Genomic DNA, 25,714 nt, shown 5'->3' with positions numbered 1-25,714 from the left:
CCAAATAATATCTAAGCTGACGGTGGACGTCAAGATAATGTAGCTTTTGTTCAGCTCTATCTGAATAGTTAGGAAAAATACAGGAGATCAATGGATTGATTCAGATTGTTTTTGAAGCGACCTTAGGTAAAAGGATGGATTAGTTCTCAAAGATACTCTGTCTTTGTGAAAAATCAAATAGGAGGGTCGAACCGAAAGAGCATGAAGTTCAGACACCCTCCTGGCAGATGTAATAGCCACTAGGAATAACGTTTTCCAAGAAAGATATTTTAGGGAACAAGAAACAGCTGGCTCGAAGGGGAAGAATCAAGGATGTCAGCACTAAATTTAGATCCCACTGAGGAGGAGGATTCCTGATTGGAGGCTTTAGTAGGAAAATTCCTTTCAAGAAGGCCCTGCAGAGCCTATGGGACATAATATTATGATCTGCTATCCCGACATGAAAATTAGAAATAGCAGCCAACTGAACTCTGACTGTGGAAGAAGAGGAGCCTGCATGAAAAATCTCTGCTAAGAAGTCCAGAACTGCCTGAACAGGGGCAGTAAAAGGATCAATATTTTGGGCCTTAGCCCAATAAGAGAAACGTTTCCATTTGCTTGTGTAAATCCTCCTGGTAGAGGATTTTAGTGAAGCTACTATGATATCTCTAACTGGGTTAGAGATCAAAGGAAGCCTGGCTAAGGAAGGAAGTGGAGCAACCATGCTGTGAGGTTGAGAGAAGGGATTGACCGGTGCAGCTGACCAGATTGGTGAATCAGTAGATCTGGCACTGGGTCCAGATGCCACGGCTGCACCAAAAGGTGATGATGGAGGAACGGGAACCAAACTTGTCGAGGCCAGTAAGGGGCAATGAGAATCAATTTGGCTCTCAAACCGGTAGCTTTCTGGATCACCTGAGGGATCAGAGGAAATGGAGGGAAGGCATAAAGAAGTCCCTGGGGCCAATCCTGGGTCAGAGCGTCTCTGGGGGGATGGCCTGATAGAGGGAAGAGGCTGAAGAAGTCTGGACATTTGCTGTTTTGGGGAGTAGCAAAAAGATCGCAACATGGACGACCCCATTCCAGAAAAATCTCTTCCGCTATGGATTGCTTGAGAGACCACTCGTGAGGCATGAGAATAGCTCTGCTCAATCTGTCCGCTATAATGTTGGTTTTCCCAGGGATATGCGTTGCTACCAGAAACCGATGAGAGGAGATCGCCCATTGCCATAGTCTGAGTGCTTCCCGACACAAGGGGTAGGACTTGGTTCCGCCCTGTTTGTTGATATACCAAACTACAGACATGTTGTCTGTGTGGACTGCAATTGTCCCTACGGGAAGAAAGTCGTTGAGGGCTTGCAACGTTAAAAGCACTGCTCTCATCTCCAGGACATTTATGTGCAGATGGTACTCGAACGGTTGCCACGTCCCATGGACCATCCTGCCCTGATAATGACCCCCCCACCCGATCAGGGAGGCATCCGTGGTGACAGTGGCTATCGGGGACGGAGGTACAAAGCACCTGCCTTGGTGAACCTGAGACGATGTGATCCACCAAGCAAGATGTTTTTTGCATGTTTGTGTCACCAGAATCTGGTGACGCATTGGGAGTTGCTGGTATGACCACTGTGTGAACAGCATCCACTGAAGGAGGCGCATGTAGAATCGAGCCAGGGGGAGAAGAGTAATGGCCGCAGCCATGAGACCTAATACCTTTAGAACCATTCTGGCCTGTACTTTCTTGCTGGCCAGAATGATCCTGACATGAGTCTGAATGTCTGAAACTCTTTGTTCCGTAAGGGTAGCTGACATCCGAACAGTGTTTAAGTTTGCGCCTATGAAGGTAATAGACTGGCAGGGGGATAAGGATGACTTTTCGAAGTTGACTGAGATGCCCAAATGAGAACAAAGGTCTATTGTGTAATCCCTGGCTTGTATAAGCTGATGCCTGGTGGTGGCTGACAGGAGCCAGTCGTCGAGATACGGAAACACCTGGAATCCTTGGCGTCTCAGGTGAGCCGTGGCCACTGCCATGCATTTGGTGAACACTCTGGGGGCTGGAGTGAGACCAAAGGGCAGGGCTCTGAACTGGAAATGACTGGACCCCAGCCGAAAGTGGAGAAATCTCCTGGAGCGTCTGTGAATTTTGATGTGATAGTACGCATCCTGAAGATCTATTGAGCACATCCAGTTGTCCTTCTGTAAGAAGGGCAGAATTGACTGAAGAGTGACCATTCGGAATCTTGTCTTCCTGACAGACTTGTTGAGTCTGCTGAGATCCAATATTGGTCTCCAGTCTCCCGTCTTTTGGGGACCAAAAGAACCTTGAGTAGATTCCGGGCTCTGAATGGTCTATTGTAACTGGCTGAATGGCTCTTTTTTGCAGTAGTTTTGCGATTTCTAACTCTGCAATGTCCCTTAGACCGGGTGGTACATCTGGAAGGGAACTTGAGGGAAGGGGACTTTCCTCGAAAGGAATTATGTAACCCTTGGATATGATCGACTGTACCCATCTGTCTTGAGTGAGGGAATGCCAGGCTTCTGGGTACAGTGATAATCTTCCCCGACTGCCTCCAAGGAGGGACAGCCGGGCAACACCTCAGGGATGCTGAAAGGGCTTATCAGAGAGAGGCTCCCTGTTTCCCTGGTTCTTGGACCCCCTCTGCCTCTAGAGCGGCGTCTGTTGTTGTTACCCCTCTGCCTCTAGGGGTAAACTGACCACGTGAATCGGCGTGACTCCTTGGGATTTACGGAACCACATCTTCCCACCCTTCTGTCCTTTGGGATAAGGCCTAGAAGGGGTGGAAAACGGACTCCAACAGCAGAAAGAGTCTTGCCGTCCTGCTCACACCTGGTCAAGGTCTCCTTCACCTGAGGGCCAAACAAAGCTGACCCATCAAAGGGAGAATTTGTGAAGGACGCCTTAAAGGATCCATAAAATCACATAGCCGCATCCAGGCTTGGCGTCTAAGAGCCACACCTGTGCCTGCGGCTCTACTCGCTCCATCCGCAGCATAAGATATTAGCCGCATGGAGGAGTTAGCAATGGAATTGAGGGTTCCTAGCTGCGAAGCAATCTTTTCTTGAGCCCCTGCAGCTGTAGGATCCTGAACTACTTCTCCCAGCTCCTTCAGGATATCTCTCTGGAGTCTGGTGAAGTGACAAAGATAATTCAGCGAGCATAGCAAAGGTCGCTGAGGAAAACATCCGCTTGCCGTACCTATCCATGGTCCTAGAGTCCTTATTAGAAGGATGGACGGCACGGAAGGATCTGCAAGTTCCTTTTGGTGGCCGCAGCCACCACCATGGCATCAGCCGGCACACCCTTGGTAAGGAATTGTTTGTCACTAGGGGCAGTGATAAATTTAGAAGGCCTCCTAGGGACTGGCTCTACAGAGTCAGGAGCTGTCCACGCCTTTCGTGCAATAACCTGCATAAGGGGTCGAAGGCGGAGACACCCAGGAGGTGGAGGGCCGAGATCCAAACGCCTCTAGGTATACTGACTCATCCTCAGAGGGATTGTTGGTGGGCCAGTTTCCCGTCTGTTTTAGAAGTTCTAGGATGTCTGAAAAGGAGACATCCTCAGAGGGGGATCTAGGGGATCCCTCTGACTCATCAAAGTCAGTATCCGACGTGACAGACTCGGGGGAGTCTACATGCTTCCTCTTACAAGTCCTCTTCCTAGGAGGATCTCCCGAAACATCAGGAGAATCCTCGGAAGAGGGGGAAATTCCCAATGGGGAAACCTGAGGCGGAGGATCTCTGGGTCCTGTAGCAAGAGAAGTGGCAGAGATGTCAACAGGTACAATAGAGGGAGGAGCTACGGGAAGAGACTGCTGACTGATACCAGTGGCCAGTACACTCATCACCTCGAATGCTCCCCTCCCAGGCAGGTCCGAGAGAACCCGCTCCAAAGAGCTAGGAACTCCAGGGGCCACCGAAAGGGAAGTCTCCGAGGCAGATGTCGGAGCCGAGCTCACCAAGGCCGAGGCTCCAAGGGGAAGAGCGGGCTCGGACAAGGGTCTGATGCCACTCACCCCCTCGGAGGAGACCATGGAAGCCCGACCACCGAATCCCTCTAAGGAAGAGGAGATAAGAGTAGGGGCTGAAGGAACAGAAGGGGGTATCCGTCCTCCAGCCGTAGCAGTAACCATGCCCGAAGACTCCAACTCCAAGCTCTGGGGTAGAGTTGAAGGAGGAACTGTAACGGGGTGTGGACCAACAGTCGTCTGCTGAGACGGACTGTGTAGCATTTGGGCCAGTACCTGTGACTTGAGTAATCTACTGACCACTCTCTCTAGGTCATGATCTGACAACCTGGATGACCTTGAAGATCGGCTCCGATGGCTCCGTTCCGATAGAAGAGGCGGAGCCCGGGCCGGAAGTATCGGCACCAAGGAAGGAGACCTCGACCTCTTCCGGGAATGGGCCACCGGAGCCGATACTACAGATCCTGTCGGCACCGACTTCTCGGAGCCGACAGAACGTCTCGATGTATCGGCTCCAGCGAGCCGATACAGCTACCAAAGTAACGGTGTCGGAGCCGATCGGGCCGACACCGATGCCTGTGCCACATGGGTGTCGGAGCCGATCGGGCCGACATCGAAGTGGTCAAAACAGATTCGGCACCGATAGCCATCGGCGCGAAAGCTTTGTGGATCAGAATCGGCTCCAGCGGAGCGATCTCGACTCAATACGAGTCGGAGCCGAGGCCGCAGGCTTAGAAACAGAAGCCTGGGCCTTGGCAGTTTTAGTTGATTTTGTGGAGCCGACTTAGCGGAGAGCCCTCCGGCTTAAGAAGACCCCTGAGAATCAACTTGTTCTCTCCTGCAGGACTCTCTGGCTGAAGGAGTGACAAATAGCACAGGAGTCCTGCAGGTGAAGAGGGCCCAAACAATACAGGCAAGAAGTGTGACCGTCTGTCAGAGACATCTTCTGACAGCACGAGTCACACTTCTTAAAACCTGAAACCCTCTCCTTTGACATGGTGCCGAAACACACACACACAGACACACCAGTCAAAATTAAATTAAACAAAATACCAAGAGGTATTTTATAAAAACACCAACATACACACCCTAACAGGGGGGGGGATGGGATAGGGAAAATTGACTAACAGAAAATTAAAAGAGACAGGGATTTCTGTCAGAAAAAGGGTAGAAATAGATTTAAACTATCAAAAAATTAGTTTTAAACTAAAAGGGGCTTGAAAAATCACAAATGTGAACTACTTACCAGGAGCTGGTAAAGAGAAGACCTCCCAAGTGAAGCGGCAAACGAGATCTGGGTACTTACTGCCTTGCATCATGGGATATGGGGCTGCCTCGAGCTGGTAAAAGGAGTTCTCGAGCTAAAGCAAGTGCCGAGTCGGAGCCGAGGATCGGCTCCGAACCCATCAAGCAAGAATGAAGGCGAGATTGACAACTTAACATCTGTATTTTAGATAAGTTTATGGAGGAATTTACCAGGCATGACATATTTAACCAAGTCTCTGTACAAAATATTAGACTTCATGCTATTGATATACTGATGGTGTTACTGGCTCCAAGTAGTGTTTCTGCCTTCTTTAATGAGCTGCCCTGTTTTTTTTTTTATTTTGTGGGGTTTTGATGTTACTGTGACTGGAAAACAAAAACATTAAAAATAGTTTATAATTGGCCTATAATAGAAAATTAGTGGGTATACTCTCATGCTATACATATATAAAGATTGCTTGAGACGCTGCCTTTGAGGGACATTGAATGGGATAACAAATGACAATCTGATACAATCTTTTCCATGGACAGATGATAGCATATAGACAATTCACAGAAACATTTGTTTTTTGGACACCAGATGTGCCATTATCTTTACACTCTCAGGAGTAGATGGAGGACTGCTTGATGATGAGTGTGGGAAATTAAGCAACAAGTCCTCCAGAATGCAGAATATTGAGTACATTTGACGGTAAAAGCTGTGACCCTCTGCTGGTTATGCTGAAGGGATAAACAAAAACATGTTTTCTATTTTTCTATTAGGGAATAAGTAGCATGACGGAGTTAACACTCCAAATGTAGACTATTTTAAAAAAAAAAAAAAGTATATAATGTGGACATTGGAGAGGACTATATATTTGTGCCAAATTACCAAATTTTCTATACTGTAACTGCTTTCTCAACTGCGGCAGTTCTGGGATTGTTGTGAACAGGAGGATATCATAACATGTTAATAGTTTATTATTAATCCTTGAAGTATGCAAATTAAGATTTCGGAGCCGCTACACTACAGCACATTATAAGATACTGTGGGTGAGATATACGTGATACCTTGTAGAGGGTAAAAGAGGGTACCCTAATGTGGATTTTCAGCATCCAGCCATACTGTGGCAAGAGTCAGGACAGTGGATTTTCCATTAACAGGCATAGTTAATATGAAGGTTGGAAAGAAACACTAAAATATCAAAGATCAAGACTGAACAATAAATGAACACTGTTAGTTGAGTTTTTTTGGGCAATGGAAGTGTCTGGATTCTGATGGCAGAATTTACAATTGTTCAAAATATTTACTTCAGAATCCCCTAATGCTATGGTGCGAACTAAATAAATAATCAATAATGAAGCAGCTGGTACTGAAGAATGTGAGAGCTACAATTTGGGCAAGACTTTAAACTGAAGTTGATCGGTGCTATATAAACAGTTTCTATATTACATAGGACATTAAAAAAAATGCATCCAGCTCTTATGGAGAAATAACCAGAAGCAATTTTGATTTAAATTATTAATGGTTTTCCACCACTGTATAAAAGTGTTATATTACTAATGATAAAATTTCAAGACTAATGCCATAAAGAATGCGTCCAGACTAAAATCACTATGTGGAATTTTATGCTTAACAATTTGACTGGATTCAGTCCTGACAATATGCGCATAGCTTACTGCAAATCAACTGGTTTGTTTGTTTCTTTCAGCTTTTCCCAGTTAGGGGTCGCCACAGCGGAACTCCGGTCCGCTAATGATTGGTAGTGGATTTTTACGTACCGGGTTACCAGTCCTGATGCACAACCTTCAATGAAGGCATGCCTCATTCGCGTATGCCTCCACACAGAAGACGCTCTAGCTGAGAATCTAACGGGACAACGTCTTGCTATGAGGCGACAACGCTACCACAGCACCACCACCGCAGTAGCAAATCAACTGGTATTTAACAAATTATATTTATTCAAGAAAAATATCCTCAAAGAAAATATCACACTCTACACCCATGTCTAGTTTAAATTAATTTGCAGCATCATTTCTGTCCAATAATCTGGCCTGTACTTGTCAAGAGACATTTTCAAACTTCACTGAACCACATCTTTCTTCCACAGTACCAACTAGACTTCTTCATCAGCATGTTCACTTTCAGCTTTCTGCTTAACACTAAAGTTCTTTTGACCATACTTTCTTCCCCAAACGTTTGCAAAATCTTATTAGCAGAGATTCTACATAAATGATTAACTGCAGTTTAATGAATCCACAATTACTACACAAGGCTTAAAGCCGAACTGCTCAAAAGTACAGTTTTGTACCTACCATAAATGTAGATGTCCGAACTGGATAGCATCTGCAGTCATAACAAGTGGGTTGTCCTGTCGTCAGGCAGCCCTGCAGTCGGCCGGATTCCAAAGTCCGGGTCCGGCTTCGGCTGATGTCGCACTCCACCCGACGTCATCTCTGTTGGTCTTCGGGTATAAAAGCATCAGCCAACGCCATTTTCCTCAGTGTTTCTTGCCCCAGATGCCAGTAGCCCTCTTGCAGGCTAAAAATTTGGATAGATGCCAATGTTTCCAAATAGATAGAGGTAAACACAACAATAAGCATATATGTACATATATACAAACAAATACACCATAAAAGACTCCCCCCCAACAGCTAGCTATTAGGAGGGTAAACACCCTAGGAGTACCACAGAGGGGAAGGAGGGAGGGTAATCCTGACTGCAGATGCTATCCAGTTCGGACATCTACATTTATGGTAGGTACAAAACTGTACTATGTCCTTCATGGATGCATCTGCAGTCATAACAAGTGGGTAGAATACCATAGCCAACTAGGGAGGAGGATAAAAGTAGATTATGGTGTGTTTAGGATCCCTTGCAGTACAGCAGTGGCAAACCCTGCTCGGGATCTGGAATATAGAGGCAAATTATAATGCTTGGCAAATGTATGCACGGAGGTCCAAGTAGCCGCCTCAATAATGTCTTTGGTTGCCACTCCTCGTAAGAAGGCTGTGGTAGTGGCTGTTGCCCTTGTAGAATGAGGTCTTATGTTCTGTGGAATTGGTTTTCCATGGAAGGAGTAACAGTATCGTATGCAATTTCCTATCCATTTGGAGATTGTCTGTTTGGAAATAGCTTTTCCTTCCCTTCCTGTTGCATAGGCTACAAAAGTTGGTCAGTCTTTCTGCTATTTTTGTTCTGTCCAAGTAGTAGCGTAGCTGTCTATGTACATCCAAGGTATGCAGTATTCTTTCCCTCTGTTTTGTGGGTTGGGAAAGAAGGTAGGTAGGTGGATTGCCTGGTTTAAAGACACTCTGGATACCACCTTGGGCATAAATGTAGGATTAGTCCTCATGGACACTCTATCTTGGTGGAAGATTAGGAAGGGTTGCACTGCCATTAAGGCCTGTAGTTCTGAAACCCTCCTTGCTGAAGTAATTGCCAGTAGGAAAGCAGTTTTCCATGACAGGTGTTGTAGGTCTGCTGTTGCTGCTGGTTCAAAGGGTGATAGTGTCAACTTTTCTAGCACAAAGTTTAAATCCCAAGCTGGTAATGGTGGTTTCCTTGGAGGTTTTACATTCTTGATTCCTCTGAGGAACTGCCTGAGCAAAGGGTGCGAAAAACAGGTGGATCAAAGCTGTATTCTGCTGAAATAGCTGATGCATGTATCTTGATGGAGGAGTAGGACAGGCCTGAATGAAGAAGTTCGCCAGATACTCCAGAATGTTAGGCATATCTATGTTTGACACATCTTTTCCTCTTTCCGTACTCCAAATGACAAACCTTTTCCATTTTCCAGCATAGTTCCTTCTTGTTGAAGGTCTGCGTGCTTCAAGAATAATGTCTTTAACTCTTTGGGAAAGTTCTGGATTAGCTGCTGCTATGTGATGTTCCATGCAGTCAGTTGCAGCGTTTTAGGTTTGGATGTATGATGCTGTAGTTGTTCTGAGTTAACATCAAAGGCATCAGGGTATTGGCCACATATTGTTCGAGACATGCTCTTCAGTAGTGGGTACCAGTGTTGTCTTGGCCAGTTTGGAGCTATCAGGATTATCCTTGGACGTTCTTCCTTGATTTTTAGTAGTACCTTGTGTATCAAAGGAAGAGGTGGGAATGCATATGCTGTTAGGCCTTTCCAGTTGAAGGAGAGTGAGTCCACTTTCCATGCTAGTGGGTGGAATGTCCTTGTGCAGAATTTTTGAGCTGGTGATTGAGAGGTGATGCGAATAGGTCTATCTGTGGCATTCCCCATTTCTTGAGATGGTCTTGAAGATGTCCGGTGCAGCTTCCATTCGTGGGCATCCGAAGTGGTTCTGCTTAATATGTCTGCTAGAGTATTGTCTTTCCCGGTACAAATATTGCCTGTAACTGAATGTTGTAGCTGAGTGCCAGGGTCCACAGCTCCAAGGTCATTCTGCATAGGGGTATGAATGAGTGCCTCCCTGTTTGTTGATGTACCACATGACTGTGGTGTTGTCTGTCCTTATCATCAACTGGCCCTCTTTGAGAAATGGTTTGAACTTTTGGATTGCCAGTTTTACTGCCAGCATTTCTTTTAGATTGATGTGCAGGTGAAGTTGATCCTGTGTCCACAATCCTTGCACGCATTTGTCCAGCATGTGGGCCCCCATCCTAGGTCTGAAGCGTCTGTTGTGATGGTCTGGCTTGGTTGACATCTGCGAAAGGGTAGGCCTGGGTTTGACTGGCATGCCTGAGCCCACCATAGGAACTCCTGTTTTAAGCATGGAATTAGTGGGATTTCTGTTTCTAGACTGTGTCTGTGTTGGGACCATAAATTCTTTAGGTACCACTGTAGTTTCCTCATATGTAGTCTGGCAAATGGGACCAAGATTATGCATGATGCCATGAAGCCCAAGGCCTGCAGAACTTTTCTTGCTGTTAACTTGTTCAGTTTTGTTAGTGCCAAGAAGTAAAGAGGAAGTTCTTTTGTTTTTCTGTAGTCAGGAATGCCATTTGTTGTACTGTGTCCAATTCCCCGCCCAAGAATGTCCTTGTTTGGGATGGTATCAGCCTTGACTTTTGTAAATTGACTGTGTATCCCAGTCCTTGTAGCAAGTAAATGACCCTTTGTAAATCTGTTGTCAGCTTGCTTTTGTTGTCCCCTTGTAGCAGGCAGTCGTCTAGGTATGGGTAAATTTGAATTCCCTGTAGTCTGCAATGGGCGATTACTGATGCCAGGCATTTTGTGAATACTCTGGGCAGTAGATAAGCCAAAGGGCAATGCTGAGAATTGATAGTGCTCTGATCCTGCAAGAAATCTGAGGTATCTTCTGCAGATTGGTCGAATGGGGACGTGCAGGTATGCCTCCTTGAGATCTAGAGTTACCAGCCAAGACTCCTTGCCCAGCATGGGAAGAAGTTGCTGTAGGGTCAGCATTTTGAATTTTGGGACAATGATGTATGTATTTAAGGTGGACAGGTCGAGAATTGGTCTCCAACTTTTTCCTTTCTTGGAACTAGGAATAGTCTGGAGTAGAACCCCTTTCCTTGTTCTGCTGTTGGCACTCTTTCCACAGCTCTCATGTTTGCTAACTCCATTATCTGGCGTAGAGCCTCTGTTTTTGATTTGGAGGTAGATTTGGCATTCCTCTTTTGACTGGTAAAGTGTGGAAGTGAAACCGTAACCTTGATCTATGGTTTGTAAAATCCACTTGTCTTTTGTTATGTAGTGCCAGTTCTTTGAAAATAAGGTTAACTTTCCGCCTAGAGGAGCTGCTATTTGTTCCCTGGTAGGCGGATTTAGGATTAAGTCACTGTGGTTGTGCTGATGTAGTGGCAGTGGCTGTGTCTGTGCCTCTGTTGTTACCTTGCCACTGTCGCCCTCTGTAGGCACCTCCTCTGGATTGGTTTCTGCCTCTGGAACGTCTATTCCTGCCCCTTTGAAATTTTGTGGAGTCAGGAAAGGACCAATTTTGGCAGGCCAGTTCCTGCTAAACCTTGGGGTTGAACCTGCAAGAAATCTTTAACAGTTTGAACAGATTTTGCCTTTTCTTCCATTTTCTTCATAACCTGCTGGGCAGGTGTACCAAACAAACTTGTCTTGTCCATAGGAGCATCTAGCAACTTAGCTTTAACATAATCCGGTAAAGCTTGTTCCTTTAGCCATGCATGCCTTCTTATCACTGTGCCTGTCATGGCTGATCTAAATGAAGCCTCCAGTGCATCATAGCCACATTTTAAGGAATGGTTGCTAACCTGTTGTATGTTATTTACCATTTCTAATACATATTTCTTATCAAGAGATTCATCAGTGGTTAGTTTTTTAGTTAACTGATCAAGCATAAACTCTTGGTATTGTATCATGTGAAATTGACAGTTTAAAGCTCTAGCTGAGAGAGTAGCTGAAGTGTAGACCTTTTCACCCCATCTGTCTAGTGACCTTGCTTCCCTTTCAGAAGGAATAGGGTTTTTAGCTGTGGTCGCGGCTACTGCCTTGGGACCCTGGGATATAGTTTCTGGGTCTGCAAGTGGGGCCTTGTAAAGGTGGTGATGAGTATCTGGCACCCTGTAAAATCTGTCTGGTTTGGCAGGGGCTGGGGGTAAAGAATCTGGAGCGGAGCAAACATCATTGAAAGCATCATCCACCACAGAGAGAACAGGAGGTATAGCTAAGGGCCTGTGCTGTGGGAGGTGCAGAAAGGTCCTAAGTCTTTTTCTGGAGTTTGAAAAATCCTGTTGCTGCCATTGGAACTGTTCTCGCATGGCATGCAAGGTTTCCCCAAAGGAGAATTCTTCTGGTGGGGAAGCAGCTGGAATGGATTCTTCAGCATCAGAATCTTCAAAATTGGAGAAGGGAGCCTCAGGCTGGTCAGTTATGTCTGATTCATCATCAGAATCATCAGAAGACACTGGCTCAGGGGGCTCTGCCCTGGGTCTCTTCTCTGGGGGCTGAGAGGCCCTGTCTGGGTGAGATTGAGATCCTCTAATTAAAGAAATTAAATCTTCTGCCAAAGAAAGCATTTGAGAACTAGAAGAGGGCCTGGATGTGGGGGGTTTAACAGGCACTGTTTTAGTAGTCTTGGCTGCTTTAGCCCTGGCGAAGGCCTTAATGGACATGGCAGCTGGAGGCCTAGTAGCACCACGTGCTGGGGTAGAGACATCCAAGGGGATGGTGTCTGATAAGTCAACCACCGTAGTGGGTAAAATTTCTGAGGTCGATTCAAGAGTTGTAGCAGGGGCCTCAGTTGTAAGAATAGGTTCAGCTGTACTTTGAGCAGTTCTCGGTTTCGCCGAAACCGAGACACTCATGGTTTGCTTTACCGTGGTTTCGGCCGAAACCGCGGACCGCGAGTGTCGGTCTTTATCTTTGCGTTTTTTGGGGGTAGTCGGAGGATCCGACGGCATAATGTACGCAAAATCAGAACCGAAAACCTGTTCTCCAAACTCCGACCGACGCCTAAGCGTGTCGGTTGAAAGAGGCACAGGCCGAACAGGCTGCTACGTCGTGGGCTGGGCCTAAACAAGGCAGACAGTAAGAGTGGAAATCTTTATGAGGTATTTGTTTCCCACAGGTTAAACAATTGTTAACTTTTCTGACATCGGCTGAGGCAAGAAAGAGTCCCCAACGGGGTACTTAGCTTTAGAAGTCTTCGAAGTAGTATTCGGTAGAAGTAATCTCTGGATCCGACCGACCGGCACTTGCGAACAGCTTCTGCTTCGGGCGCCACGCGGCAAGAAAGACTAAGGAAAATGGCGTCGGCTGATGCTTTTATACCCGAAGACCAACAGAGATGACGTCGGGTGGAGTGCGACATCAGCCGAAGCCGGACCCGGACTTTGGAATCCGGCCGACTGCAGGGCTGCCTGACGACAGGACAACCCACTTGTTATGACTGCAGATGCATCCATGAAGGACATCATCTCTGCTCTCCACTTTTTTTTTTTTTTTTTTTTTAAAACATCATCTACACAACTCTTTTTCATACAATGTATACTTTGAAACACATTCGGACTTTTCTTTAGTTGACTCACATTCTATCATATATGCACCCTTTACCATTGCAGATTCTTTTAGCTGTGCCAAGTAATTTAACTTTATGAACATACATCCATAGTTTTTCATGAAGTTATATTCCACTCAAGAGCTTTCCCCTTCTTTAATTTCAAAAACCACAAACTACTCTCTTATTAATGACTCAAGCAATGCACAAAATTCAAAGTCTAACTCTACTGTTCATCTCAAGAACACAAGCATCTGTAGTCTCAGTAGGACTTTGTCATGTTCTTTCACAAGAGTACAAAGCTAATTCTTACTGCTACAATTCTGTCCTTCTCATATTCAAAAAGTGAAAGTAGATAAGCACTTGAGGCTTCTTTCTCAGCAACAGCAGCACACTATACCCTTTCAAGCTTTTTGTCTAACCCATTTGTAGTGACAAACAGTTTCTGCATCCAAAGCATCCATGTTCTGCTACACTTCCACAAGCAAGGTAATGCCTGGTAACTGCAACCAGAATACATTTCACTAAACAAAATATTTAAACAGCATCTAAACATCCAGATCTTAAAATCATCAGCTAGACAAATAGGCAATGAAGAAATAATATATACCAACCTCAAAATAAACCAAAACAAAACCATCAACATAATTGGATGCTACTTCCCACCTAGCCAAAACATCCCTCCACCAGAAAACCTCCTCAGCTGGTCTACCCACCATCTCCCCCAAGAAACTATCATTTTAGGTGATTTCAATATTGACTGGCAATCCTGTTCTGGCAACCATCCAACCCATCATGTAAACCTTCATGGCTTCACCAAACTAGTCCAGTCGCCAACCAGGATAAATAAAAACTCCAGCAAGTACACTACCCTGGATTGGATACTAGTCAGTAAGAGCCCCCAGTCATATATAACAGGCTGCTTATCAGATAGCCTCAGTGATCACCCCCCAACATTCCTACTGAAAAAATACCTATACCAAGCTAAACCTGTCGTCTACCGTCAGATACGTAAAAAATAAACTTTAACCCACTCACATTAACCTCATCCCTCAAAGAATGTAACTGGCATCCTCTAAAGTACCTCAGTCTTGATGATGCAGTTGCATTTTTTAATACTACCTTCCTGAGCATCCTTAATTACCATGCCCCCATAAGACTTTTCAGAATCAAAACACAACCCTCCCCATGGCTACAGAAAACCACCAAGTCAGAAATGAAAAACAGGGATAAAGCCTGGGAGCACTGGCGCAAAACCAAGACCTCCTCAACTAGACAGAAATTCCTAGAACTACGCAATAGAGTCAAAAAGCTAATAAAACAGGACAAATTCCAATACTACCAGTCTGCCCTAGACTCCACCGAACACAGCCCCAAACAATTCTGGTCCTCCATAAACTCCATCCTCCACCCAGGTAAAGTCAGCACCCCTCATCCTAACATCCCTCACTCCTCAGAAAATATTACTACCTCATTCAACACACACTTCACACAAACCATACTATCACTAGCTAAACAACACAACCCCCCTCCCCTCCAACCCACACCTTCAACTACTAATCTCCCCACTGCCTTCTCTTTTTCTCCTGTACCTACCTCCAACATAAAAAAACTCTTAACTAAACTTAAACCCACCAAATTAGCAGCAGACAACCTCCCAAGTGAATACTTACAGATCACAGCTGATGCTCTGGCCTACCCAGTATCCATCTTGATTAACCGATCTCTGTCAGAAAGTTATGTTCCCACACTGTGGAAAGTATCACATATAATTCCCCTCCACAAAGGCAGACCCTCCACAGAACTAACCAATTACCGCCCCATAGCTATTCCCTCTCCACTTTCTAAAATACTAGAGAGATGCATACACTCTCAAGTCTCAGACTACCTCCTTACTAACAACCTCCTTTCCAATACTCAGCATGGTTTCCGACCAAACCATAGCACCACCACTGCCTTACTCTCCTTTACTAACACTATCCTTCAGCATAAAAACAATGGCTATCTCTCCTCTGCTACTTTCTTAGACCTATCTAAAGTATTTGACATGGTCCCACACAAACAACTTATCTCTGTCCTCAATAACCTATCCTTCTCATAATCAGTCACCAACTGGTTTCAGAGTTACCCGTCTGACCGCCAACAATCCGGTGTATGGCAGAATGACACATCTCCCCCAACTACCTGTCTCCATAGGGGTTCCCCCAAAGATCCATCCTTGGACCCCTACTCTTCTCTGTTTTCACAAATAATCTAGCCTCTGCCACCACACATGGCACACCCATAAAATACGCAGATGACTCGACCATCATCTGCTCAGCCCAGTCCCTACCCAAACTACAAAAAAACATACTCAAAACAACTCTCATTTTAACATCACAGCAAAGGACAACACCACTATATACCCAACTGAACACACCAAATTACTAGGAGTGGAAATAGACAAACTAAAATTTGACATTCACATATCCATGACCATAAAAAAAAAGTCCACAAAAAACTAGGAGCGTTATACAGAAATAAGCATCTTCTCACCAAAGTAGCAAAGATTTCAGTAGCAAATTCCCACCTTATCTCCACCCTACTTTATGCCTCTCCAATATATACCAACCTAAGGCAATGCGATCTAAACAAGCTAGAGACCTGCTACAACAAAATTGCCAAATTCGCCACAGGGGCATCCTACCATAGTCACCACCGTCTCTCACTTGCTGAACTAGGCTGGCTTGAACTCCATCACCTCCTTCAATGGTATCAACTCTCACTCGCCCACAAACTAGTAAACCATCCACTAAATGTCCCATCCCTCCAGAACCTACTCCAACCCTATCGCACCACCAGACCACTAAGATCCAGCAACAAAAATCACTTGCAGATCACTAAAACTAATAACTCTGCTGGTGAAGCACTATTCTCTTGCACCATAGCCAAATTATGGAACTCCCTCCCACCCACAATTACCTCCGTACCATCATGCACCCACTTCAAAACTTTACTAAAAGCGCACCTAAAAACATGCTGGCTATGCCCTTGCAACTCCCACTCTAATATCACCCACCCCATCCAACCACTACCTTTCTTTCCACTCTACTAACTACTTTGATTATAGCAAGCTCAGATGCTCATAAGCCTAGTACTTATACAGCAGGAACTTCTTATTTTAACATTTGTTAATGTCTGTTATGTACTTCACAGATAAAGATTCTAGTTGTCTACTGATGTACTATGTTCTTCACCTGTAAATATGTTGTAAGTAATTGCTATGTAAATTGTTAATCGCTATGTAATCCAATGTAACTACTGTCTGTTTATTTTAACTGTGGAGCTTTCCTCCCCGGGCCTCCACTGAAAATGGACCTACGTCGAGTCAGACACTCCCGGTCAACAAATATAAATAAATATAAGTTCAAATAAATTTGTTCAGTAGGCATCCTGAATGTGATATAGCCCTTCTACAGTATTTGGGAAAAAGTTAAAATTGCTAGCAAACAATGAAGTTACACAGCCACTTGCAGTAATGTAACTTAGTATATACCAAATTTAGTAAGAACAAACATGTGTATGGGGGGGGGGGCGAGCCTAGATGGCCAACTGAGAGTAGTGAATTTTGACAGATTCATGAACTAGTATAATATAGAACAATTTTAATATTTTCAAGTTTAAAACATCAGAAATCTATAGATAAACTTATAAACTACATACATTTCGATTTTGGTGGAGATAACTTGGAGATATATTGAGTCACTGAATATGAACAACAAGGAATTCTCGTCCAGATGCTGCTTTGAAAAAAGAACTGCAATTGATGACATCTACCTTACAGGAACTATCTTTGAAGATGGATGGTTTTAAAAATGACTTAGAAAACCTCAAATTAAATTCTCAAAAATAGACGGATACTTTTACAGCAACAGCATACAAAAATAACAAATATAAGACATCACTTGTCATCTGTTTTATTTAAAAAAGGAGGGTTTCTTAAACAACTGAGAAACAATAATGATTTATTCAGAATGTTCAGAGAGTCCAATAATTCTTCACAAACAAAGGCAGGTCAAGAAGAGTTACTACTTACGTTATATACAAGCCAAACAAAGCAACATATAATACAAACATAGAAGTTTCTAATCCCCTACTTGAACTCATCTTGTTTATTTTTCATTGTTTTTACTTATAATAATTTAAGTAATTAATTAATTCAACAAGGTACCATTCATCAGAGTTCAGACTCAAATGTAACAAATTAACATCATATATAAAGACAGTAACAGTAGAGTGTTTTAAAAAAAATGCTGTCATGGAGACTAATGCCTTCTTCAGTTAAAGTATGATTTAGAAATGTTATGTATAATATGGTTAAATAACAGTAGCAAGCTCTTAGTACAAATGTCATCATTATTTTGTATAAACATAGTTAATATCAATTATGGCAGGTATCATAGCTTCGAGTGCTGTTTGATCAATCCTGATATGGTGTGCGTGGATGCAGCCGTGTCTGGCAGCTAATACAAATGTCATTATTATTCTGTCTAAACACAGTTAATATCAATTATGGCAGGTATCATAGCTTCGAGTGCTGTGTGATTATGTCTGACATGGTGTCTGTGGATGCTGCTGTGTCTAGCAGCTGTTGTATGTTGCCATTTTCATCTAGGGGGAAGCTGTGTGTTGCAGCTTGTGATCGAGGTTTACTGATGCTTGTGTATTAGGAAGAGAGATTTGGTGTTTTAGCCTGGATGCATTAGAAGGGGGGTGGATAAAACTGTGATTTGGGATATTTTGGCAGAGAATAACTTGTTTATACATCTGCTGAGTGAGAGGTGGGAAGGCTGGTAGAATGAGTTATCTTTTGTTGTGGCAGCTTGTTGGGAGTTTTTTTTTTTTGATCTGTTCGCTCTCTGTTCTTTTCCTGGCTGCTGCCTCACTGAAAGGGAGTGAATTTAGGCTTGAAGTTGCAGTGAAGTGAAGTTTTGCTTTAGGTACATCGAGAGCCTCTGATAGGCAGTACACAGACACACTAACAGAAACAGACACTCCCAGGTTGCTATAGTAACGGAGACAGCGTGATGATAATGCTTAACTGCTTTGAGGAGCCTCTGAGATGATTCTCAGCAATTAAGTTTTTGGTTTAAAAAAAAAAATATATATATATATACATATATATATACACATACATATATATATATACATATATATACATATATATATATATATATATATATATATATATGTATATATATATATAATAAAAGGGCTGTTTTAAACCACATGTACACATATTGATAGTCTCCCAACCCTTCGTTTAGCTCAAGTTGATTCTTCATAAAAAAAATAAAAAAAAATAATAAGCGCAGTTTTATATTTAAAATGTATTTTGGTCCAAACACATTAAGGACTTACATAAGAGTGGAAGTCTGAGTTATTGTGAAAGACTAGGAGCACTTGGTCTTGTGCAGTACCCTTTGCAGTGGTCTGGGAGGTGACCTTGCTTGGATGTTTTGGGCATATGGGGATAGCTGATTCTAGGGGTGTTTTGGGTTGCCGGGAAGTGCTAGAGTCTTCAGATTTCCTTTGTGGAAATATCTGTGGCAATGGAAGGTGTGTTGAGTGGTTCAATGGCAGAGTGGCCGCTGCATGGAAGAGGCTGGTAAAATGGAACAGAACAAATACTGATTGGTTTGGAATTTTAAGAACAGCCTGGAAACACACCACATGAACTAGGTATTCTAGAAAAACTGGATGGGCATTGTTGCCCATGCTTGAAGTACTGATATGTGTGTATCTAAGGATGGAAATATACTTATAACAAATAAGAAACTAGAAGGCTCTCATGGTTTAAAGTCTATGGACTTTATAAACATGCTTGGAAGGAGCTAATAATAAGAATAAGCATTACATCTTGTGGTCTCTCAAATAACTAAGTGGCAGCCAAAAAAAAACAAAAAACAAAAAAAATCACACGTAGTTATGTGATGTATGATTTTAGTAAATCTAGACATAAAATATATAACTGTCATATAAGATGAAGCAGTCTGCTGAATTTAGATATTAGACAGGGTTTAATAACATGGGCTTGTGTATAGTAACACTACTGTCTTAACTTGTCATAAATGACATACACTACATTGAACATCAAGGGAAGCATGATGATTTTCTTATTTAAGTAAATATGCATAATAGGTCATGTAATTTCTTTAACTTCAATTGTAGTTTTTGTAACCCATCTTGACCATATATAATACTTGAGCAGTTACCAAGGTAACTGATGTTTATACATGTCATCAAACTGACAAAGTTGTTCAAGAGAAATAACAGAAGCCTGAACTTGAAATGTCACAGAATGTAATAATCATATTCTGAACAAATAGTATTAAGTTGACAATACACAGTTTAGTAACATGGGCTTGTGTATAATAACACTACTGCTTTAACTTGTCATAAATGGCATACACTATATTGAACATCAAGGGGAAGCATGATGATTTTCTCATATAAGTAAATGTGCATAACAAGTCATATAATTGCTTTAACTTGAATTGTGGTTTTGTAACCCATCTTGACCATACAGCTTGTACTGTCAGGCTCTGGATTGCATTGCATAAGTGGAAATTCCTTAAGATTCCAAGAGCAGGCTAAGTTATTTCTTACACTTATTTCACTGAATTGCACTTCTGAAACGCTTACAATTGTGCTATACAGTTGATCTACTATATTTTTGCACTGTTATAAAGCTTTTTTTTATTGTTTTACTGCATTTATGTACCGTTTTAAACTGTTTTAAAACTACTTAACTGTAAACTGCTTTTTCATACTGAGAGTTGTATTTTCTGTTTGTGATTGCTCTATCCGAACCTTTATGTGCATTTTTGTCTGTTAAAAGCATTCTCTGGTCTGCTCCTTGATCTGTTTAAAACTTTCATTTATTGGCTACAGCTAGGAACTGTATTTTTTTCCCTCCCACTCTCCCTAGTGTTGTGTGTTTTTATACTTGGTGGCTTTGCAGATGCCCGCCCATACTGTATATTTGATCTGTGACACTCCTCCCAGTCTAGTGTCATTAGTTCACTCAATCTAATAGAGAACATTTGTGACAGCCAACACACTCAGATTCTTAAAGTTGAATTAACTTCTGTTCCAGATTTCTCCATTTCCACTTTACTGGAAAAAAAAATTCTAAGCTTGCTTCCCCCTTTCCTGTGGCAGGTCAGGTATGGATTTGCTGTGTCCAGGACTGTTTGTGAGCTCCTAAGCTCCCCCCCACTTAACTGGGGTTAAATTATTCCTGGCGCCATACAGTCTGTTTTTTCAAAATTTCCCTTGCAACTAGCCAGCTTTTTAGTTTAAGCACTCATCTGTTTCTTTGATCTCAGCACTTGTTCAGAACTCATTGTAAGCACTAAATAAGTTACAAATTACTACAGCACTCAACTTTCCTCACTTGTCTACAGGAAAACAGTTTTTAGTACTTAATAAATAAGCACCTATTCAGGCATGTCTAAAGGTCAGCTCCCAGTGCTTTCTCCTGTCTACCTGATGAATCTGGGCATCTTGAGACAATGCAGCAATTGTCTCATGTACACAGACAACCCTCTCCTCCTACCACCCAACACTACGACCTGTGAGAGATGCACTTATATAGCCAAACTGGAAGCAAAGCTCTCTTTACCAAAGACAGGCCTAGATAGTCAAGAAGAGAAGGTAAACACTTGCACCGCACCGCACTCATTCACATAGTCCCTCAAATCCTACACCACCAAAACACAGACACAGAACCACAAAACACCCACCTACATTCGCGGAGGCTCTCTGTACTAATCTGCCCAAACAACAGAGACCTCCAAAGCAGAAATGTAAGCAACCTCCACCCCCCCAACACAACCCAAATGCCACATAGTCCACATACTCAGTGTGCCAGTCAACTACAGCCCATAAGGCATAACGTACCCAACACTCTAGTCATAGGTGACTCTATAGTCAGGCACACTGATGTTCCACTCACCAGGCTAAACAAGGAAAAAGTTACTGTCAGCTGCCTGTCAGGTGCCAGGATCCGCCACATAACGCACGCACTCAGGTCACTCCACAAGTACAAATATGACTTTGTCATTGTCCATGTTGGTGTGAATGACCGGAGATGTACCTCCCTGGACTACATGAAAAGAGACATGGAGGATCTCTCTGATCTTGCAGCCCAGGCCGGTATGACCCTAGCCCTGAGTAGCATCCTGCCATCACCCAGAATGACACCACAGTACAAGGACAAAATGATTGACTTTAACAATTGGCTAAGCTTCTGGTGTCATTCTGAGGGAATCCAGTATCTGTCTGCCTGGGATGACATGATCGACAGACCACGCTGCTTTGCCAGAGATGGCCTGCACCTGTCGCCCTTGGGATTCCAGATACTGGCAAAGGCTCTTGCCACCCCTACAGTGCCTTTTTTAGGCAAGGTTCAAATGACAAATTCACCACCTTAACAGGTAAAAGCAAGCAAAATCTGAGGGTAATGCTACTCAGTGCTAGAAGTCTAAACCTGAAAATGCACTCACTCGAGGCACTCCTTAAAATGGAGAACATTGACATCTGTGCAGTGACAGAGACCTGGTTCAAAGCTCCAGAGAGCACCCCTGCATTACCAGGCTATAATTCATACCACACCTTTCGGCCACCAAACCCGGACCGAAACACTAAAGGTGGAGGCGTGTCCATATTCATTAAGGATATCAACACCTCCAAGCTAGTTGCTCAGCATAATGCATCCGAGATTATCCAAGTTCAACTAACTCTGGGCAAAACCGCAATCCAGATTGTAGCTTGCTACAGACCCCCCACCATGCCCCATGATTCCCACTCCTCTTCTTGATACACTGGAAAATATTAAGGTACAAACCAACACTCTAATAATGGGTGATTTCAACTACCCTATCATTAACTGGGAAAACTACTCATGTACCAACTCTTTTGCTCAACGTTTTCTGGAAATCATCAATTCCAACGCTTTGGATCAACTTATCCACACCCCCACCAGAGGCAGCAATATCCTAGACCTGGTCATCACCAACAAGGGTGACCGGTGTTCCACACCAGAGGTCAGCTCCTCGTTGGTCAGATCCGACCACAGGCTAATCACCCTAGACATCCACATCCCGCTCCCACCCCCCCCCCCCATTAGGAAAACAACCGTAAAAAAATTCTCCAAAGCCAACTTCACGCTTCTTAAGACAGAAGTGGCAAATTTCATGACACCCATGCAGATGGACAATAGAGGTATGACGGCTGAATCCTACACAAATGCACTTTATAAGCACTTACACGAATGCATGGATCGTGCTATCCCTAACAGATCCAAGATGCTATCCTCCAAAAAAAGGAAGCCTGGTGGTCTTCTGCCATAAACAAACTCTACAACAGAAGAAAGAAACTGTTGCAAAAATGAGTAAAATCTCACGATTGGAGGAACTCCCTGGTCAGCCTCAGTAAGAAGCTGAGATCCCTCATAAAATCCTCCAAAGCTAGTTATGAAAACAAAATTGCCACCGATTCCAAAGACAACCACAAAGCATTCTATAGCTATGTTAAAAATCTCAATGGCAACACTCAGATCTGCTCTGAGTTACAGCACAATGACACTAAATATACAGAACCAACTGATATTGCCAACATCCTGGCAGATAGGTTAAGTGCTAACTTTACCCCCCTCTCACCCCCTAAAGGGCCCATCTTTATATCGGAAGAATGCAAAGTTGCTGTAATCATGGCTGCACAGGTAAAAACTTCACTCTCCAAAGCCAAGAACACAGCATCCATGGGACCTGACAACATCCCAGGCTGCCTTCTACATGAACTACAGAATGAACTGGCACCCCACCTAAGTACCATGTTCAATCATAGCCTCACCTCAGGCTTTGTGCCCATTGAATGGCGCAACGCGACAGTTATCCCACTCAACAAAGGGGGGGGCCACAACAGACCCCGGGAACTACCGCCCCATTAGCCTGACGAGCCTAGTCTGCAAGGCCATGGAACGTATCATCATGGAACTCATAAACAAAGACATTGGAGATCTCAAAACCCTGGAACCCACACAGTTTGGGTTTGTAAAAGGCAGAGCATGTCTCCTAAACCTGATAGACTTCTTTGAAGTAGTCATCAAGGCCATGGATGAGGGTAAGGTTGTTCACACAGCCTATCTAGATCTCGCCAAGGCGTTCGACACCATCCCCCACTCTGGAATTATACATAAACTCACTAAACTAGGTATAAATCCCTATGTCACAAGATGGGTTGCTAACTGGCTTACTGAAAGAACCCACACTGTGAAAGTAGCAAACTCCAAATCAGACTTCAGACCAGTGACAGAGTACCACAGGGTTCAGTCCTGGGTCCTCTCCTGTTTGGTATCTACTTCTCTGAAGTACAGGCTAACACAGAAGGTCTTTGGCTAACTAAATTCACAGATGACTGCAAACTAGGAGCCATAATTGAAACTCCTAACGATGTGGACATCCTACAAAAGGGCCTCACTGAGACAGATGCCTGGTGTCAAAGACATGGTCTCAAGCTCAATGCCAAAAAGTGCACTGTCATCCCCTTTGGTAAAAATTCTGTACCCATGAACTACCACATAGGTGGTAGTCTACTTAACACCGAAAGTGTGATAAGAGACCTTTGGGACACAGGTGGACAGTAGTCTCTCCTTTGATAATCACATCGCCAAAGTGGTCAGGAAATCCTTCTACGTGGCACAACTCATCACAAAAGGTTTCTCATCCAGAAAAAAAGAGGTCATTGTTCCCCTCTACTCATCACTCATTAGACCCATTATAGAGTACAACGCCCCTTTTGGTATGTACCTCACAAGACATCTACAACAACTGGATAGGCTGCAAAAATATCTCACAAAGAGGATTACTGGCCTCAAACAGATGCCTTACGCAGACCATCTCAAAAAACACCAGCTTTACTCCGTCGCATATCGCCTACTCAGAGGCGATCTCTGCCTAACATATAAAGCTATGTCAAACCCAGAGCTGTTGGACATGCTCCACTTAAAGAAATCCCAATCCCTCCGAGCTACACGCTCTAGGGACCTAAACCTTGAAACCGCAATAAACAGAACATGCTGGAGGGATAGATTCCTGTCTCAGAGACTTCCCATACTCTGGGACAGACTACCTATCTATGTCAAACAGAGCTCCTCATTAGCACTCTTCAAGAAAAATCTTGATGATTGGATGGGTAATAGGAAATTCACCCCAGGGATCACTTCTGTGGTTCTGCTTGACAGGGGCACAGGAAAATAATTTTCTTGGGTGGCGAAAGCCAGGGTACATTTTTGGCCAGGCTTGTATAGGCCTTACGGCCAATAGCCTAGTACCTACCTATGAACCCAGAGACCTGGGGATCTGTTCTAGCCTCAGTGAGGTGTGTATTCAAATAGAATTCTCTAGAAGAAATACATATCACATGACATTGAACTGCAACTTCCTGAAACTAGTTTATTTGCATTTAAGAATACACACACATATATATATATATATATATATATATATATATATATACATACATACACACACACATACACACATATATATATATATATATATATATATATATATATATATATATATATCTACACACACACACACACACACACACACACACACACACACACACACACACACCATACATCTCGCATCTCTTCCAGATTCTCGTTAAAGTGAAAACAAAACAAGCAGTCTGAACTCTTTTTAAACTACTTACTATAACTCCTCAAGTTTCTGTCTTAGCTGATAAACTGCAGAGAGCAAAAGAAGCACTAAATACGGCATCTATCATAACAGATGTTCCACACTACAAATAATGTAAATGTCTGGGCGAACAAAACTCACCTTTTTTCTTCAGATCACTGTAGGCCATGGTTCTGCCCCAACTTGAAAAGAAGGGTAGTGGCTGATCATGGATAGAGCAGTTCCTCTACACCCATGATGCCAGGTTCCATATTTACAGGAGAAAGCCCAGAAGCTCTGTGAAAATGAAACAACTACATTAAAATCCCACATTCAGCTCCTTTATCCAGTTAAATACTAAGCACTTTCAAGGACTGCCCCACACTATTGAGCGCTTTGTATTTAGATCTGTTTAGCTTATATAAATGTCTCCATCGCCAAAATGGTTAAAATAACATGCCGATGAAATTCTGAGGTGACTATATAGTACAATTATGTATAAAACCACACAGATTACACTTCTAAAATCAAAGGAAACTGGGGGCTTGTGTAGAATTTCAGAGGAAACATTGTAATGACATTCTTTATTTCATGACACAAAAGTCTTGTCAATGCACTTATGTAACTGAAAGCTTTTATATCTGTTACTCCGAAAAAAAAAAACTGGCACATTATATACTTGTGTTAACAGTTCTGAGTTGACAGTTCCATCTTTATTTTCCAGAGGAGTAAGACTGGCAGGACTTTGCACAGCCTCTCAAAGCTAACCCAGGCTACATGGACCGTCACGCTCACCCAAAATACTGTATA

The 25,714-nt window shown here is 43.3% G+C and overlaps 1 protein-coding gene across 1 annotated transcript in view; it reads right to left on the bottom strand.

The window, feature by feature from the left end:
• Positions 1-25,199, bottom strand: part of LOC122797875 (HMG box-containing protein 4-like) — an 88,910-nt gene extending 63,711 nt beyond the window's left edge. Inside the window, exon 1 of the mRNA XM_044066398.1 lies at positions 25,067-25,199. Within this exon, the coding sequence (XP_043922333.1) occupies positions 25,067-25,094 (28 nt within the window). The 5' untranslated portion in view covers positions 25,095-25,199. The remainder of the gene's footprint in view (positions 1-25,066) is intronic.
• Between the last annotated feature and the right edge of the window lie 515 nt (positions 25,200-25,714).

This window comes from Protopterus annectens, chromosome 1.part0 (genome assembly GCF_019279795.1).
Source record: "Protopterus annectens isolate FY-2018-M chromosome 1.part0, PAN1.0, whole genome shotgun sequence".
NCBI classification, from domain to species: domain Eukaryota; kingdom Metazoa; phylum Chordata; order Ceratodontiformes; family Protopteridae; genus Protopterus; species Protopterus annectens.
The sequence above is the reverse complement of the archived record's forward strand: the minus strand, read 5'-3'. Positions and strand labels throughout refer to the sequence as shown.